Raw genomic sequence first — 16,426 nt, 5'->3', positions numbered from 1 at the left:
CCTTTATTAAGCCACCTCTGAGCTCCACTGTGGATTAAGACCTGACTCAGTGGCCAAGAAGGGAACTTTCATCTGCCGACCACTGCACATCACGGCGGGAGCTGTGGGGCTGGGCTCCCAAGCGACACAGAGCTTCTTGTGCCTGCGTCCAGTCCGATTCTTTCAAAACCGCAACGCCCCGGGAGGGAGACACCGCTCGAGCCTGTCCGTTTCACCAGGCGCTGACAGCTACGGTCCCGGTTCCCGGGACTACCTCCCGGTGACGTCAAGGGGCAAAAGTTCCAGACCTGGGAGAAGTCACTTCCGAGAGCCCTGCGCAGGAGTCCTGCCGCCGCCTGCGCGCTCGGACTCCGCATTCAACCGATGCTGTTCACAAAGCAGCGTGCAGACCACAAGCTGCGGAAGTGCACGGCCGCCAGGATTCGACGTTACCGCGAGCATCGCCCCAGAAGCAACCCGCAGAGGCCGCTTTCCGCGACGAGAGAGGAGGCGCATGCGCGCCGCGCGCTGGGAAGAGGCGGGGGGGGGGGCGGTGCATTATGGGAGGCGCGCGCTTTTGCCGCTTCCGTTTAGATGGCGGCGCTGTAGTCCGGGCGCGGGATCCTGGGGCAAGGGGAGGTTGCGGCTCGCGATCCGGGCGCGACAATGGCTACCCCGGATCAGAAGTCTCCCAACGTTCTGCTGCAGAGGCTGTGCTGCCGGATCCTGGGCCGGAACGAAGGTACGCGCGGCGCGGCTGAGGGCAGTGGGAGGCTGAACGCCATGACACCGGCCGGCCCGGTAATTGTTAACCCTGGCCCCTGGGACGGGAAGGGGTGCGGCTCGCGGGGTGCCCCTGCCCTGGGGACCAGGGCCTGAGCTGCAGTGCCCACCGGGTTTTGTGTGCGCTCCCGGGTGCAGACTGCACCCCGCCTGTGTGCGCTTCCCACTGTGCTGTCACCTTCGCCTATGGTGATGAAGACGCTTGCTTATTCCAGGAGAGTTCAAGTAGCGAACCCTTCTGAGAAGCCAGACTTCTAGGCGGTTCTGCCCACTCTACCCATTCTGTAGTCGTGGTGATCGGGGGCGGGGGGGAAGGGGTCAAAGATTTGGTTTTCTTGAAGCTTGTTTTGTAAATGAACGGGGACGCGTCATAAGGGAACATTTAAGAATTGGCATGACTGGGTGGGTTACTTGCTCTTTTGCCTCAGAATGTAACAGATAGATCGCTCGAGTTGTCAAGAAAGAGTTTAAACAAAATTGCATTTTGGGGGGGGGGGAACCGAGTGGGCCTTTTGATCTTTCATGATTTGTAACAACCTATGTAACAACTTGTCAGGGCAGACTGGGTGTCACTGCTAAACTATTGACTTAACACAGTTCTTGCTTTATACCTTGCAGTGTTTTTTATTTATATAAAATTTATTCATGTAAAAAAATCTTTGAAGCCTCTCGTCCTGGTGATGCTATAGGAGATGCTTTTACTGTCTAATGTGATGTGATGTGTGTGTGTGTGTTTATCACTAGTGTGTTGGTAAACAGTGTTTGGAAGTGATAAGCACTATGGGGGGGTGAGCAGATAGAAGGCACTTAGGGGGGAAAATAAGTCTCCAGGAATAGAAGCGTTTATCCCAGTGACCCACTGAGAAATTGGTACCAAGAGTATGGCATGTTGTGAGAACCCTGATTATATAGCTTTTTGGTCTTTGGAACTGTTTGTGGGAGGAATTCGGAAACATTTGGCATTTGGGGCTAGAAAAGCCATCAAATGCTGTGAATAGAGTTTAATGGGCTTTCTCTTGGGAGCTTGGAAGATAATGTTGAGAGAGAGACATGTGGACAGTGGAGGACTGGCTCACGAGACCTCCAAGAACAAGGACTGTCAGGAAATGGGCCAGGGACAATCCTGTGATATTTTTAGTAAGAATCTGGCTTCATCTTATCAGTGTCCTGAGATCTGGAGTGAAGCTGAATTTAAAGGTAATGAACTATTTGTTAGAAAGGTGTGTGGTCAAGCTTTAAGGTTTTGACAAGGAAGTACAGACAGCAAAGCAGCGAGAGAGAGGAACCTGGCAGTCTGCACTGGGATGTCAGGAAGAGGGCTTCCTCAGGGTCAGCACACAGAAGGTGATAGACCCGTGCTCCATGCGACAGTCTACATCTGCAGATGGTGGCTGTGCCTGTGTGAAATTGGTTTAGAATACATGAAAGACACAAGAAGGAAAGGGTGAGGGAGAGCAGCCGAGGTCAGGCACTGTGGGGCAAAGTGGAAGTCCCCATAAGAGAAGTGAGCCCTCGGAGACCACTGTGTGGAGCTAGCTATGGTAGCGACTCCAGAGTGTTGGGGATTCCAGGACCATGGGACATGTGTGAGGAAGGGCTATAGGCATGAAGCAGAGCTGGTCTACGCTTGAGAGAGAAGGTGTGTGTGTGTGTGTGTGTGTGTGTGTGTGTGTGTGTGTAAGGGCTGAGGAATGGGGCTTCCTGAACCTTTTGGAGTCCAGCCAATCTCATCCTGAGGGCCAGATGCTGGGCATGGAGCTGGAGGACTTGGTTTTGGCCATATTGGGTTTGGAGTTTGGGTTTGATCATTTATTGCTATGCCTTGATTGTTTCATTTTGAAATTGGAGTGTTTATTCTGTGCAATATGTTAGAACTATCTAAGTTGTGTTCACAGTTAAGTGTTTTGCACTCATAAAATGTTGAAAAATTTCAAGACTTCAAAAACTTAAAATTGGACTGCAGTGTACATTCACATTATAAGGGACTCTCAGTCACTGTTCTTTTGCTGTGAAGAGACAACATGACCATGGCAACTCTTATAAAAGGAAAGCATTTAACTGTGTCTTGCTTACAGTTTCACAGAGTTAGTCCATTATTAACATGCCAGGAAACATCGAGGCAGGGAGGCAGACATGGTACAGGGTAAGGATCTGCAGGCAGCAGAAAGAGCAAGAGCTACTGGGCCTGGTTTGAGCTTTGGGAACCTTAATGTACACCCCCAGTGACTCACTTTCACCAGTCAGGCCACACTTCCTAATCCTTCTCAAGTGCTACTCCCTATTGGTCAAATGTCTTAGGGTTTTGTTGCTGTGAAGAGGCACAATGACCACTGAATCTCTCTCTCTCTCTCTTTCTCTCTCTCTCTCTCTCTCTCTCTCTCTCTCTCTCTCTCTCTCTCCCTCTCCTTCTCTCTCTCCCATCCCCCCTCTCTTGCTTTGTTTGTTTGTTTTTTCAAGACAGGGTTTCTCTGTGTAGCTGTGGCTGTCCTGGAGCTCACTGTGTAGACCAGGTTGGCCTCAAGCTTGCCTCTACCTCCTGAGTGCTGATTAAAAGTGTTTGCCACCACTGCTGCCATGCTATGGCAACTTTTATTAAGGAAAACATTTAATTGGGGGCTGACTTGAAGTTCAGAGTAGTCCTTTATCGTCCTGGTGGGGAGTGTGATGCCATGTAGGCAGGCATGGTGCTGAGAGGTATCTGAGAGTTCTGATCCACAGGCAGCAGGAAGAGACAGTGAGCCACTAAGCCTGGCTTAAGCTTCTGAGACCTCAGTGTTCACCCTCAGTGACACATCTCCAACAAAGCCACACCTACTCCTCCAAGGCCATGCCTCCTAATATTGCCATTGCCATTTCCTATGAGCCTGTGGAACCTTTCTAACCACCACACCAAGCTTTCAAATATGGCAATGGGGGCCGTTCCTTGGCACACCATCATATTCCACTCCCTGGCACCTATAGGCTTGTAGTTATATCATAATTCAAAATGCATTCAGTCAAATGTCATAATTCATCATAGTTAATAACAGTTTAAACAAATGCCGAAGTGTCTTCTGAGACATGTGGTGATCTTTTAACTGCAATCTCCTGTAAAATCAAAGTAAAAAAGCAGATCACATGCTTCCAACATACAATGGCACAGAATAACATTACCATTCTAAAAAGGAGGAAAGAGAGCATAATGAGGAAACACTGGACCAAAGCAAGACTGAAAACCAGCAGGGTAAACTCCAAACTCTGCATCTCCATGTCTGATGTCAATAGGCTCTTCTGATCTCCAACTCCTTTCTGCTTTGTTGACTGCAGCACACTTCCCTCTCCTGGGCTGGTTCTGCTCTGTTAGCAGCTCTCTTGGCTGGTGTTCCACAGCTCTGGCATCTCCAGTGTTTTGGGGTCTTCAAGGCAATCTAAGCTTCACCTTCACAGCTTCACACAATGGCATCTCTTGGCCTCCATGCAAGGACACCCCTGACACATTCCTGGCCCCGGAAGCTCTCCTTAGCTTAGCTTAGTTTAGCTTAGTTTAGTTTAGTTTAGCTTAGCTGAGGGAGAGTCCACAACCCCTTTCTTCTAGCTTCAGAACTGTGTGGCTGAAACTGGGTTCTGCTTTCTGGGGCTGGAACTTGTCCTCCTTGTTCAAATACATTTCACAGCTTTCTGTTTTCTGTGTTTTTCTTCACTGTGTGAGCTTTTAATTCCTTTTCACAAGTTAGAAGCTTAACTGTTTGGGATTGTGCCCTGAGATTACCTCTCATTTTATTTCATTTAGCATCAAGCTCTTCTATTTATCTCCCTGAATATTGGGCTTAGCTCCATTCCACTTCCTGGTTCTCCTTTTTTCTTCAAACTGTACATTTTGTATTTTTCTCTGCTCAGCATGCTCCTTTTCTTTATAGTAGTGGCCATTAATAATCGCAGGATACAGTTGATACTAGATGGTTTTGAAATCTCCTCTGCCAATGCTGTCAGTCCAGAGCTCCTAAATTTACCCTTGTCAGATTTTCAGACAAGGACAAAAGTGCCCTTACCAAAGTATCCCAAGGATGGTCTGCAGACCACTTACTAATATTCTCCTCTGGAACCCTTTAAGCTGAGCTGTCGTAATCTTTATTTCTTTCAGCACCACAGTCTTCCATGCTGCTACTAGTAAGGCCCATTAAGCACTACTTAAAGCATTCAACTACTTCTAAGCCCAAAGTCCATCCATATTCTGCCAACATGCATGGTTAGGCCTGTCATAGCAATACTGCACTTCTGGTACCAACTTCTGTCTTAGTGTTCTGTTGCTGTGATAACACACCATGACCATGTCAGCTCTTAAGAGAGAAAGCATTTAATTAGGGCTTAGAGGTTTAGTCCATTATCAGCATGGCAGACATAGTGCTGGAGGCTAAGAGTTCTACTCTAGATCTGTAGGCAGCAGGAAGGGTGAGAGCCACTGGGCCTGGCCTGGGGGGGGGTGCAAAGCCCACCTCCACTGATACACTTCCTTCAATTAACACTACTCCCTAATGACTAAGCATTCAAGTCTGTGAGCTTATGGGGAATTATTTCTATTCAGACCACTACAGAGGATAACACTAGACTTTGGGAACAAAGAGTAGAATGGTTTGGCTTAAAATGATATGTTTGTGTGTCGAGTTGGCATGAGGTGAAATTGTAATGATTAGTTTTAATTATCACCTTGACTTAATCTAGAATCTCCTGAAAAGACAGTCTCAATGAGAGTTTGTCTAGGTGGGCCTGTTGGAATGTCCTTAGGGGATTATCTTGATTTGTGGAAGTCCTGCTTACTGTGAGTGTCACCATTCCCTTGGCAGAGGATCTTGGGTTACATGAGAGTGGAGAAAGGGAGCTGGGCTCCTGCATCCAATTTTCAGTTCATTATTTTCTGGACTGGATGTAATATGACCAGCTTGTTCCTTGCAGTGACGGACTGTAATTTAGAATTGTAAGTCAGATAAACCCATTCCCGCTTGAGTTGCTTTTGTCAGAGTTCACATTCCCCTTCCCATCCTGTCCTTGCAGTCTCGTCATCCCAGAGTGACTGCCACCTACCCATCTGTTCTCCAGTTTTTTTCTATGGCTTCCCTTCTGCCTTGGTTAAAATATGCCCTCCTTATGTAAACTGCTTTATTCTCAGTTTTATTTGTTTCTTTAAGGGAGCAGAGGCACCTATGTTATAACAAACTGTAGAAGTATATACGTAAATTCTGCCCCTTTCTTCCTGGGAGCTGCTCAGGTGATGAAAACTGTCTTCCTCTGCTCACCTTCCAGCTGATGTTGCCCAGCAGTTCCAGTTTGCTGTGAGAGTCATTGGCAGCAACTTTGCTCCAACTGTTGAAAGAGATGAATTTCTAGTAGCTGAAAAAATCAAGAAAGAACGTATGTATTTTTTTAACTATTATGTGTTGGATTATGAAAATTTATGAAAACTTAAGAATCTCTATGTGATATGTGTATGTGCATGCTCATATGTGTGTCTACATGCACTTATGCATGTATACATGTGTGATCACATGTGTGTACATGCACATGGATATACACATATGTGTGTATATGTGCCTATCTATATACACGTATACACGTGCATATCTGTATATGCATGTTTGCATATAAACCCATATATACATGTGCAAATGAGTGTAGGCTTTCAAGCATGTTTTAGTTATAGACACCACTAAAAATAAGGACAGTTCAATTTTTTTCTTGGCATTAAAATTACTAAAATATTTTAAGTGTGTCATAACACTAATTTAGTTTTAGAAGATGAAAGTTAACTCACTGTCACTTCTCGCCTCTCTGATTTCTGTGTCTGATATCCCAGTTAGCCGCTCTCTGCGACGCTCCCTTGCTTCTTTCATTGTGGCCGTCAGGCTGCTTCAGAACTGTGCCAACATTTGACCTCTGAGTCGGCACTCGTGGCTCTCTTTGGTGAGGCACCTTGGAGAAGAGGCCTCTCCACTCATGGCACTTGGATTAGTAGTAGCAGCTGAGTTGGGTTGGGTGAGGCCGGCTCCCCTCCCCTCTCAGCCTCTGGAGTGCTTTGTGGAGTCTGGGCTCTGAGTGGCTGGCCTCTTCAGCAATCTGGGCCTGGCTGGAGAGAGTATTTGCTGGTGTGCTAGCATGCTGCAGTGGGATTGAAAAATTTGCCTTTGATATAGCAGCTTCTTCCTGGGGCCTACTGTTAAACTGCCCAAATGATTTGGGCTTTGATTTTGTTTCTAAACATTTGCAATAGCACTCTTAGGAAGTCATTCTGCATGGCATAGTATCCTGCCCTGAGCTGTTGCATGAGGAACTGTAACACAGAGCTGGGGAGTGTTGACTGGTGGCATATCTGAGGCTGTGGCCCCAGGATGATTGGACCTAGTGCCTTTGCCTGTTGAGGACTTGAGTGGTGTGACTCTCTAAGGACCCAAAATGGCAGCCTTGGTGTGACTCAGTGGTCACATCTACAGCGTGTGTGCCTGCAGTGGTCCTCTCTGGCCAGCTGCTTTCCTTCCCTTTCTTGGTTTTAAGCTACCCATGGTCAACTATGGTTGGAAAATAGTGATAGGAAAACATATCCCAGAAACAAAAGATGCATAAAATTGAAATGACCTGCCACGTTACTCCACTCCTTCCTGCCTGGCTTAGCAACAGTTCTCAACTCCACAAAGAACATCAACTGCTTAATGTCATTGCTGTATTTATGTGGAGTCTATTTCTGTTGTTTGTTGTTGTTATTTGTTTTTCAAGATAGGGTTTCTCTGTAACAGCTCTGGCTATCCTGGAACTTGCTTTGTATACCACATTGACCTCAAATTCACAGAGTTCCACCTGTCTCTGCCTCCCGAATCTGGGATTAAAGGTGTGTGCCACCACTGCTTGGACATTTCTGTTCTTTTAAAGGTAGCTATTATTCTCTCTCCATGGTCAGTTGTGTCCTTTGTAGAAAGCTGAACAACAGCTATGGCTAGGATTACATTGTCTCTGTGTGCAGGGTACCAGGGTCAGAGCCATTCCTGTCTATCTATATGTGGTTAATAGGGTTAACTCAGAGTGCCAGGGTTTGTCAGGCAGGCATGGTGGTGCAAACCTTTAATCCAGCACTTTGGAAGACAGACAAATGGCTTTGAGTTCAAGGCCATCTGTTCTACATAGTGAGCTCCACACCAGCCAGAACTACATAGTGAGCCCCTTTCTCAAAATCAGATTAACAAAAAAGAGTTCTATGTTTAGTTTGTGGCTTAGTGCAGGAGCCAGAGTCAGCCCCATCCTTGTGTCAGTGCAGGAGCTGGGATCAGGTGGCTGCAATTCACTATGCAGTTTAGGCTGACTTCAAACTCTTTTTTATCTTTCGGCCTCAGTGTCCTGAGTGTGGGATTGTGCACCCAATATTCCCAGCTCCCAAGTTGGCTTTAAATGTGGTGCATTTCCTAGTAGGCAGTATAATTTTCTTTAGAGACCTCTGTGTGCAGTTGTTCCTCGAGGGACCCATGTCTGGTCTGTGGCTTACTGAATTTGCCGTAGACTATTGCTGCTTATGATGATTTGTGAGCAGAACTGGAATAGCCAGACATTTATTAGTAAAATGAAAATTAATGATAAAAATAATTATTAATAAAATAATCAACAATGAACAATACAATATTGAAAATAAAATTACTAATAATAAATTGTTATTTAGTTTGAAACAGTGATTATTTTATACTGAAGCAAGATAGACTACTGTTGTACATACTAGCAAAAATGTTAAAATGTGACTTTTTTTGAGATAAGTTCTTGCCCCTATGTAGCCCTGGCTGGTCAGCAAAGCGGCCTTGAACTTACAAAGATCCTCCTGCCTCTGCCTTTCGAGTGCCAGGATTAAAGACGTGTACCACCATACCTGGCTAGAATGTGGCTTTTTCAATCAGTTGAACTGTCATGTATGGTAATCCTGTGAATTCATGATCTATCCCTCTGTCCCTTCCCTCCCTCCCCTTCTTCCCTCCCTCCCTCCCTCCCTCCATTCCTCCAGGTAGCTGTTATTAATTAGTAGAGTTGATAGTTTGCCTTGCTGTAGATTAGTATTTGCAGACAGCCCTCCCTTCATCCCAGCCCAATAGTCTCTGTGTTTTACATGCGCAGAGGGCCTGGGATAGCTGATGGAATCAACATTGCTGGAAGTCTCCTCATCCTATACTTTGGATTCTTAGGCTCAGGATTCTCCCCAGCACTGTCCTGTCTGTTAGCACAGATGAAATGATTTCATAACACTGAATCTTGGTGCATGTAAATAATAGGCCAATTCCTTTTCTGCATTTTCAGTTATTCGACAAAGAAGAGAAGCAGATGCTGCATTGTTTTCAGAGCTGCACAGGAAGCTGCATTCGCAGGTACAGTGAAATGTTCTGGATGGCTGTGAACGGAGAATGGCTTGGGGATGCTTGACTGTCCTTGGGTGCTGTCTTTTAAAACTCCCTGTAGTCACTAATGGCTTTTAGTGTGGATAGAACTTCCTCTTAAGAGGCCAGTGTTAGAACTAAGTGTCAATTGAACCTCTGTTAAACTTCTGATGTGTCCTGTTGGATAGTAATCAGACTCTCCAGTTTGTACCGCAATGGCTTTGATTGCCAAGAGTAGGCATGGTGATGGAAGCAACTCATTTTATCATTGTAGTGAATAACTGAAGGGGAAAGAAGTTTTGAACCATTTGTGATTAGATACTGATACTAGAAAATTGTCCTAATCTAATATTTTAATAAAGATTTGTTAGTCTCTATCAAAAAATGATTTGCACCACAAGTTGAGTTTTTGTGATTTCTGACCGCAGAAGAACTGAGTTCTTCCCCCCCTCCCCTTCCCCCTCTCTGTAGAGAGGTTTCAGGACCCAAAGTCCAGTGTTTGCTTGACAGGACTGTTAGCCTGAGATACTGCAAAGGGGACCAGGACTGTGGGACTGAGCTTATGTGTGTTCTTCCAGTCCTGTCTCTTTGTGCCTGGAATGAGAGCGTGATTCCTTAGTGTGGTTTGAGTGACTTGTTCACTGCCTTTGGAATATCTCTCCATCTGGGAAAGTGCTTGTGGAGTGAGAACGAGAGCTTTGTTTGTAGTCCATCTCCAGGGAGTGGTCTACTGTAGCACCCCGTTCTCCTGTCCTCATTCTTTTTCCCTGTGACTGACTTCTGCACTTGAGGTATGACAAAGGAGTTTAATGTGCTATGGTTGGGCCTCACTGGGGTCACAGACGGTAGTTTTCTGCAGCAAAACCTGTTGTGTCTGATACTGTGGCCACTAGGTGGAGTGCACTTGGGAAACTGAAATTTTAGAAGCTTGTTTTCTGAAAGCTTATTTGAAACTATGTTTACTCCTGTGATTGCTTGCTTGCCTATCTGTCTATCATCTACCCACCTACCTGTCTATCATCTGTCTGTCTATCATATGTAGTGAGGTATCCTGCATTTATCTAGCTTTCTATCCATCTTTCTATCTGATCTGTCTTCCATCTGTCTATTGATCCTACCTACCTACCTACCGCCTACCTATCATCTATCTATCTATCTATCTATCTATCTATCTATCTATCTATCTATCATCTATCTTTGTTTTCTGAGTTGGTCTTTAACTCTTTAATCCAGGCTGTGTTGAAATCACTGTGTGACCCCTTGAGCTCACAGCAATCCTCCTGCTTCTGTCTCCTTTGGTTCTGGATTACAGGTCTAAACCCCCTTACCTGGTTCTTAACATTGTTATAAATGGTGGCTGGCTTCCCACCATTTATAACAATGCACAGCTAGCCTAGTTAAATTTTTCATTCTGGACCATGTTTTAAAACTGTGAGAGAGTGGCCTAGTACTAAAGCAGGAAATATGCCCAGATAAGTAGCTGTTCTATTTTTCTGATTAAAAAACAAAAACAAAAACAAAAAAATCCAGCCCTTCCAAGTACAAAGGCCACTGATACTGTTTTGTCCTGTTTTTTGACTAGTGAGGATGTCCCATTTGCTATGGGGGCCACGGGGTGACTTAGAGGGAAGGGCCCAGGGTGCATGTTGTTCTCAGAGCTAGGGCAGGGCTGGTCCAGGTGTGCTACAAGGCAGTGGTGTTCTGAGATAGCTCCCGTGTGGCCTGTGCAGGTCCTGTGTGTGTAAGTGTCAGGGGCCATGGCAGCAGCCAAGTAAGCACGTGATCCTCAGAAGCCTGTGCTGTCATAGTCCTCCATTTTTGGATGATGTTTGTCCACACTTAAATTCAGTTGACACCCACTGCATGAAGCTGAGTGTCTGTGTCAAGTCACTTACCTGGCAGGCCTGAGAGGTGGCTGGTTCTGAGGGTTAGCTATGGCGAGCTGAGTCCTCAGCGTGGCTGCAGGTACTCTCTTTGTTCCCCCAGGTTGATTGCTTGCTGCCATCTGGGCTTTAGCTGGAACTGGCTTTAGTGCCAGTGAAGTAGCTGGGTGGGGAGGATGGGAACTGAGGGTGACCAGTGGCTCCTGGCTGCCACACAGTCTCGTGTCTTGTCCTTCTGGGCTCTGGTGAGGCCGTCTTAACACCTTGAATGGTGGATTCCTGGCTACTACAGCCTCTTGTTTTTCTGTTCCTGTCTGTACCTCAGCATACTCTGAAAATAAACCCCTTCACTTGGCTATTAATAGCTGTTCCCTATGTAAAGAAGCAGCTCTGAAGCCCAGCGTGGTGGCATACTCCTATATCTCAGAGCTGGGGAGAATCGGCTGAGCAGTGAAGAAGTCATGTCCTGCTTTCTAACATGCCCTTAGAGATTTTTGTATGCAATTTTGTTCATTTGTGTGCCCCCCTCTACTTCTCCCCAGTCACACCCTTCCTGAGTGGGTGCTGGGATTCTGGCCCTCACTTTATTAGAGGGAGAGGTCTTTCTGCTGACTTCCACCCCTGCATTCCTAGGGGAAGCCCCTTAGGGGCATGAAGCCTGCCAGCCTCTGAGCTAAATGGAGCCTTCCTCTTGTTTCTTATGTGTGCCCCATCTCCATATGTGTCTATGAGGAGCCTGCCTCTCCTTTATGTTGCCCATTGCTGTCTTGACTCCTCTCGGCAGTCCTTATGTCTGCCTTCCACTGATGGTTGAAGCTGGGCAGCCAGGTTTGAGTCCTGCTACTCACTCAGCATTGTGAATCTCTTTCCTCTCCTTTCCTTTGTGGATGAAGAGTCAGTCTTCTGGCATCATAGTGATGACAGAGTGCTTGGTCCTGGGGGCTCTTTCTGAACGGCAGCTGTTGCTGTTGACTGCCTGAGGAGACATAGAACCAAAAGAGAGACAGAGACAGACAGAAAGACAGACACATATAGACACAGAGAAAGAGACAGAGACACAGAGACAGACAGAGCTTGACTGCCCAGCCAGGGCCTGGGTAGACCGCTGACCCTGAGAGGGCTGGCTCCTTTCTAGGCTGCATGGTCTTCCCTCATGTCCTCCAGCCACTCTCCTGCTGGGTGAAGCCCAGCACAGGCTCCCGGCCCCTTGCATGTGCAGGTCCTCATTGTATTTGCAGTGCCTGGGTTCTGGTTTAGTCCATTGTCAGGATCGGTCTTTGTGGGGCTGCAATCGGAGCCAGCCGAGCTGTCTCAAGTCTGTAACTGAGTGGGGGAGTGTGGATGAGGGAAAGGCTAGCTATAAACAAGAAAGTCAGAGAGACAGAATAAAGGTCAGGAAAGCAGATCAGTCAATACTGAAATGCCACGAGTTTATTTTTCACTACTCTTATATACCTTATCCAAAAAGGGGAACACAGCATCATGTATGTAGAACAAACAGACTTTTCTTCTGTAGCACCCACGCTTCGATCTGTTCCACGAATCAGGCGAAGACAAGACAGCGGGTCATTCGTTCAATGGCAATGTCGGAACACCAAATGCCGAATGCTGTTTATTGAGGGGATGGAACGGGCTTAAATACTGACTTATAGCACAGTGGAAAATTACAGGAATTTTAGGCTTAGCTCCTCCCAACAAGGAGTACCAACAACAGCCTTGGGGCAAGGAGTTCCAGCCAACAGGCTTGCTCAAGGTCCCTGGGGTCCTACATTCTTCCTCACTTATTCTAAGGGTTCAATAAGCACACCTTAGCTCCAACCTCTTGTTCCCTAGCCTTGAGGTCAGGAGTAGCCACACCTCAGAATCAGGTCTGTTATTATTTAGACTAAGACGGCCAAAGCATTCATACTGTAGCCACACTTTTGATCTTTAGGTCGTGTGACTTGATGAGTATCCACAGTCCATGGATCTGTTTATACCTTCTGTTTCCCATGGCTGAGTTTCTAAAGATTTCCTCTCCAGTTGTATAATTTGCCTGCATGTCTGTTTCTAGAAAAATCACTTTTTCCCGCCTGAGACAAAGCCACAGTATGTATGCCTGGCTGGCCTGAAACTCACTGTATTGATGAGGCTGGCCTTGAACCCACAGAGATCCACTTGTCTTTGTCCTGCATGCTGGGATTAAAGATGTGTGTCACCACACCCAGCTTAATCCACAGATTTTGATAATGTTTCTTTTATCACCACTGTGTTTGGTAAGTTTTATTAATCAAAATCAGGGTAACTTTGGGATTTGTTTCCAGGGAGTTAAGGACCTGGGGGTGTTGCAGAGTGTTGCCCCCAACCTTCTGAGGGTTAGTGTCATTTATGATTCATGAAGTGAGCTCAGATTAATGTCAACGGTGAATCTTAAAATGTATGTCTATGTTGGAAAAAAGTATAAATAATAAAACAGGAAAGGTAATAGCTTTTGCAATGTTATTTTTAATCTAAACAGGGAGTTTTGAAAAATACATGGTCAATCCTCTACCTCTTGCTGAACCTTAGTGAGGATCCTCGCAAGCAAGCCAGCAAGGTGGGTGAATGTGCCTCGGGTAGTGCCTGTGGGATGGTTGTACCATTCTTTCTTAGGAAGGGACATAATAGGAGAAAAGCATAAGGTCCACCCACTGAGCCTGGAAGTCAAGTCATGTCTTCTTTTCCAGAAGATGTGTTTGAGATGAATGTCATTCTGATGTAACCTTGTGCACTGAGCAGCCCAAGTTGTTAAAGAGTTGACCTTGTGAAATTAGGGCCATCTTGAGCTGGGAATCATGGGAGTTCTTGTGCTTTCAGGTGTTGGGAACACTTGTCACTGTCATACCAGCAGGCTTCCTGCCATATCTCCCTGTGTCCTTCCCTGCTTCAGGGTCTAGTACAATAGAATGTTCTGCAGGCATGTGACTGGCAAGAAGCTGAGAAGTGTGGGTGCAGGATTTGTTCCAACCTTGTTATATAGTGGTGATAGACTTGTAACTTGTTTGTGTTTTCTGTTGAGTTTAGAGGATACCTAATACTGTGAATTATAACAGTTCAAAAGCGACTTTATTGACTAGCTTGAATAAGTGTGACATTCAAATCCAATTCCAGAAATAGCATGGGGATAAGAATATGAAGGCCCTGTGGGTTTGGCAAGTTGTGCAATTTCTTACCTATGTATCTACAATGCACTTCATTTCAGGTACCTTGCTATGCTTCATTGTTTGCACAAGCCTTACCAAGAGATGCTCACTCAACGCCTCACTACTATGCCAGACCTCAGACCCTTCCCCTCAACTACCAGGACCGAAGCACACAGGCACAGAGTTCCGGCAGCTTGGGCAGCAGTGGCATCAGCAGCATTGGCATGTGTGGCCTCAATGGCCCCACACCTGTGCAGCCTTTCCTCCCTGGGTAATGAGCTGTCTGTCTGTCTGTCTGTCTGTCTGTCTGTCTGTCTCTCTCTCTCTCTCTCTCTCACACACACACACACACACACACACACACACACACACACACACACACACACGCCATGATAGAACCAGTAGCATCCAGGGGATTGTTTGTCTCGCCCATTTTTCTAGGGCATTGTTTGTATCTCAGTGTTCTAGGTCATAGGTGTGTCCCCAGGTTTTAGTAGGCTCTTTGAAGACGTAGCAGAGTGAATTGTCCTTAGACTGTGATTTTCAGACTCATGGTTAATGCTGTGAGGTAAGGGGGCAGAAGCCAGGGCTGTGCAGCTAGGACAAAGCAATGTTTGGAGTTGTTAAGATGACATTCCTGGCTGAGAGTAAAGCAGATAGTTATGTGATTAATGAACCTTCAGATTCTTTCCTGTTAAGTCGCATTTTTGTGTGTAGTTACCAAATGGCTTAGCTTCTTGCCTCTGTCATTCCTGGTGATCACAGTATAACAAGACTGAGCTGGGTAATTTTCCCGAGGAGCCATGGTGATCAGAGAATCAACATCAAAAGCGCAATGTTTCCCATTAGAGCACAGTAAAATCACAAGTCACCAAGTTATAAAGTGGCACAAAAGGTATTGAATGTGGATTGCATGTACTGCACACAGGTTACTCTGTGATGAGCCTGTGACATTTGCCAACAGCACTTACAGCTGAAAGGGTCCTGGAATTTAGAGTGCTTATTGTTATAATGACAAAATAGCATAGACAATTTTGAACTGAATTAGGCTTTTATTTTACATTTACAAATCTTTTCAGATGTGTACCATTGGTGAGCCTGTGCCAGCTGAGGGTAGTGCAGGATGAGAATGGCTTCCCCAGAGCACCCCTAGGGCAGCAGGTGCAATTGAGAGTCCCGTGGCTATTTCATTGTTCCAAGAAGCAGTGATTTTGTTAGTTGTCCTTAGAGATCAGTAACAGGTTCTAAGATATTCATAGAGAGACTGTGATGTATTTTACAGGTTACTTTGCCTTGCATTTTATGTGTTTGTATATTTTTCAAATGAATTAAAACTGCAGGGTCTCCTTTCAGAGTTTGCATGCAAGAGTAGGGGGTGGGGCTGGTGACCAGCAGATGAGACAGGGCCAGATATCAACTCAGGAAATGTTGAATGAATGTAAGGCTATGATCTTGACATTATAACTACTTTAGAATTTCAAACTGCTTACGTGTGGGTATGATGTATGCTGTGTGTTTGTAGAGAACTCCAATAAGGAAGAGAGGTGTGGACAGCAGGGTGAGATGTCCCCCTGGGAGTAGGCCTCAGTGCTGGGTCTGTATACCCTGACAGTGTAAGGGGTCTGGAGCTGACTGTGCTGGCATCTGTGTGTTGGGAGGGTCCTGGTGTTAGATTTACACATTAGTGTAGCAGTGTAACAACACAGGGACGATCCCTAGCACATTTTTGTCTCTGGTTATTTGAAGACGAAATGTTTCTTTATTTCTCTAGGCAGTCCCATCAAACTCCAGGAGTTGGAGATGGCCTCCGGCAGCAGTTGGGGCCACGCCTCGCGTGGACCCTGACTTCCAGTCAGCCTTCTTCACAAACCCCTACCTCCAAGGGTTTCCCAAATGCTCTTTCTCGCAACATGACAAGGTCAAGGAGAGAAGGGGATCCGAGTGGTAAGATGTGTTTTGGCATTTAGAAGCCATTGTACTCTCAAAGCCAGAAAATCATCTGTAGTGATTCTTTATATATCACATATATGTAAGTTTTCATACAATGAAACCCAGGATCCTTGCTGTGGCTAGATGCCTTGTGAGGTCACTTCATGTGGCCTGCTTTTAGTCCTGCTACCCCCTACTTCTCAGCTGTCTGCTGATTGATCTGTTCCCTCTGTGTTTTACTCTCTGTCCCCTTGTCCCAGTCTCTTGTCATCCCTTTCTATTGTCCCTCTTGGGAAGCCACCCAAGCTCCATGGAGGAG

At 46.0% G+C, this 16,426-nt stretch overlaps 1 protein-coding gene across 1 annotated transcript in view; it reads left to right on the top strand.

The window, feature by feature from the left end:
• The first annotated feature begins 610 nt into the window (after positions 1–610).
• The window catches only part of Tubgcp3 (tubulin gamma complex associated protein 3), a 54,062-nt gene continuing 38,246 nt past the window's right edge, over positions 611–16,426 (top strand). The window contains exons 1-6 of the mRNA XM_051181999.1: positions 611–721; positions 6,040–6,147; positions 9,058–9,125; positions 13,515–13,592; positions 14,238–14,449; positions 15,950–16,122. Coding sequence (XP_051037956.1) covers positions 646–721; positions 6,040–6,147; positions 9,058–9,125; positions 13,515–13,592; positions 14,238–14,449; positions 15,950–16,122 — 715 coding nt within the window. The 5' untranslated portion in view covers positions 611–645. The remainder of the gene's footprint in view (positions 722–6,039; positions 6,148–9,057; positions 9,126–13,514; positions 13,593–14,237; positions 14,450–15,949; positions 16,123–16,426) is intronic.

Source organism: Phodopus roborovskii, unplaced genomic scaffold (genome assembly GCF_943737965.1).
Source record: "Phodopus roborovskii unplaced genomic scaffold, PHOROB, whole genome shotgun sequence".
Lineage (NCBI taxonomy): Eukaryota > Metazoa > Chordata > Mammalia > Rodentia > Cricetidae > Phodopus > Phodopus roborovskii.
Note: the sequence above shows the minus strand (reverse complement) of the source record. Positions and strands in the feature narration are given on the sequence as shown.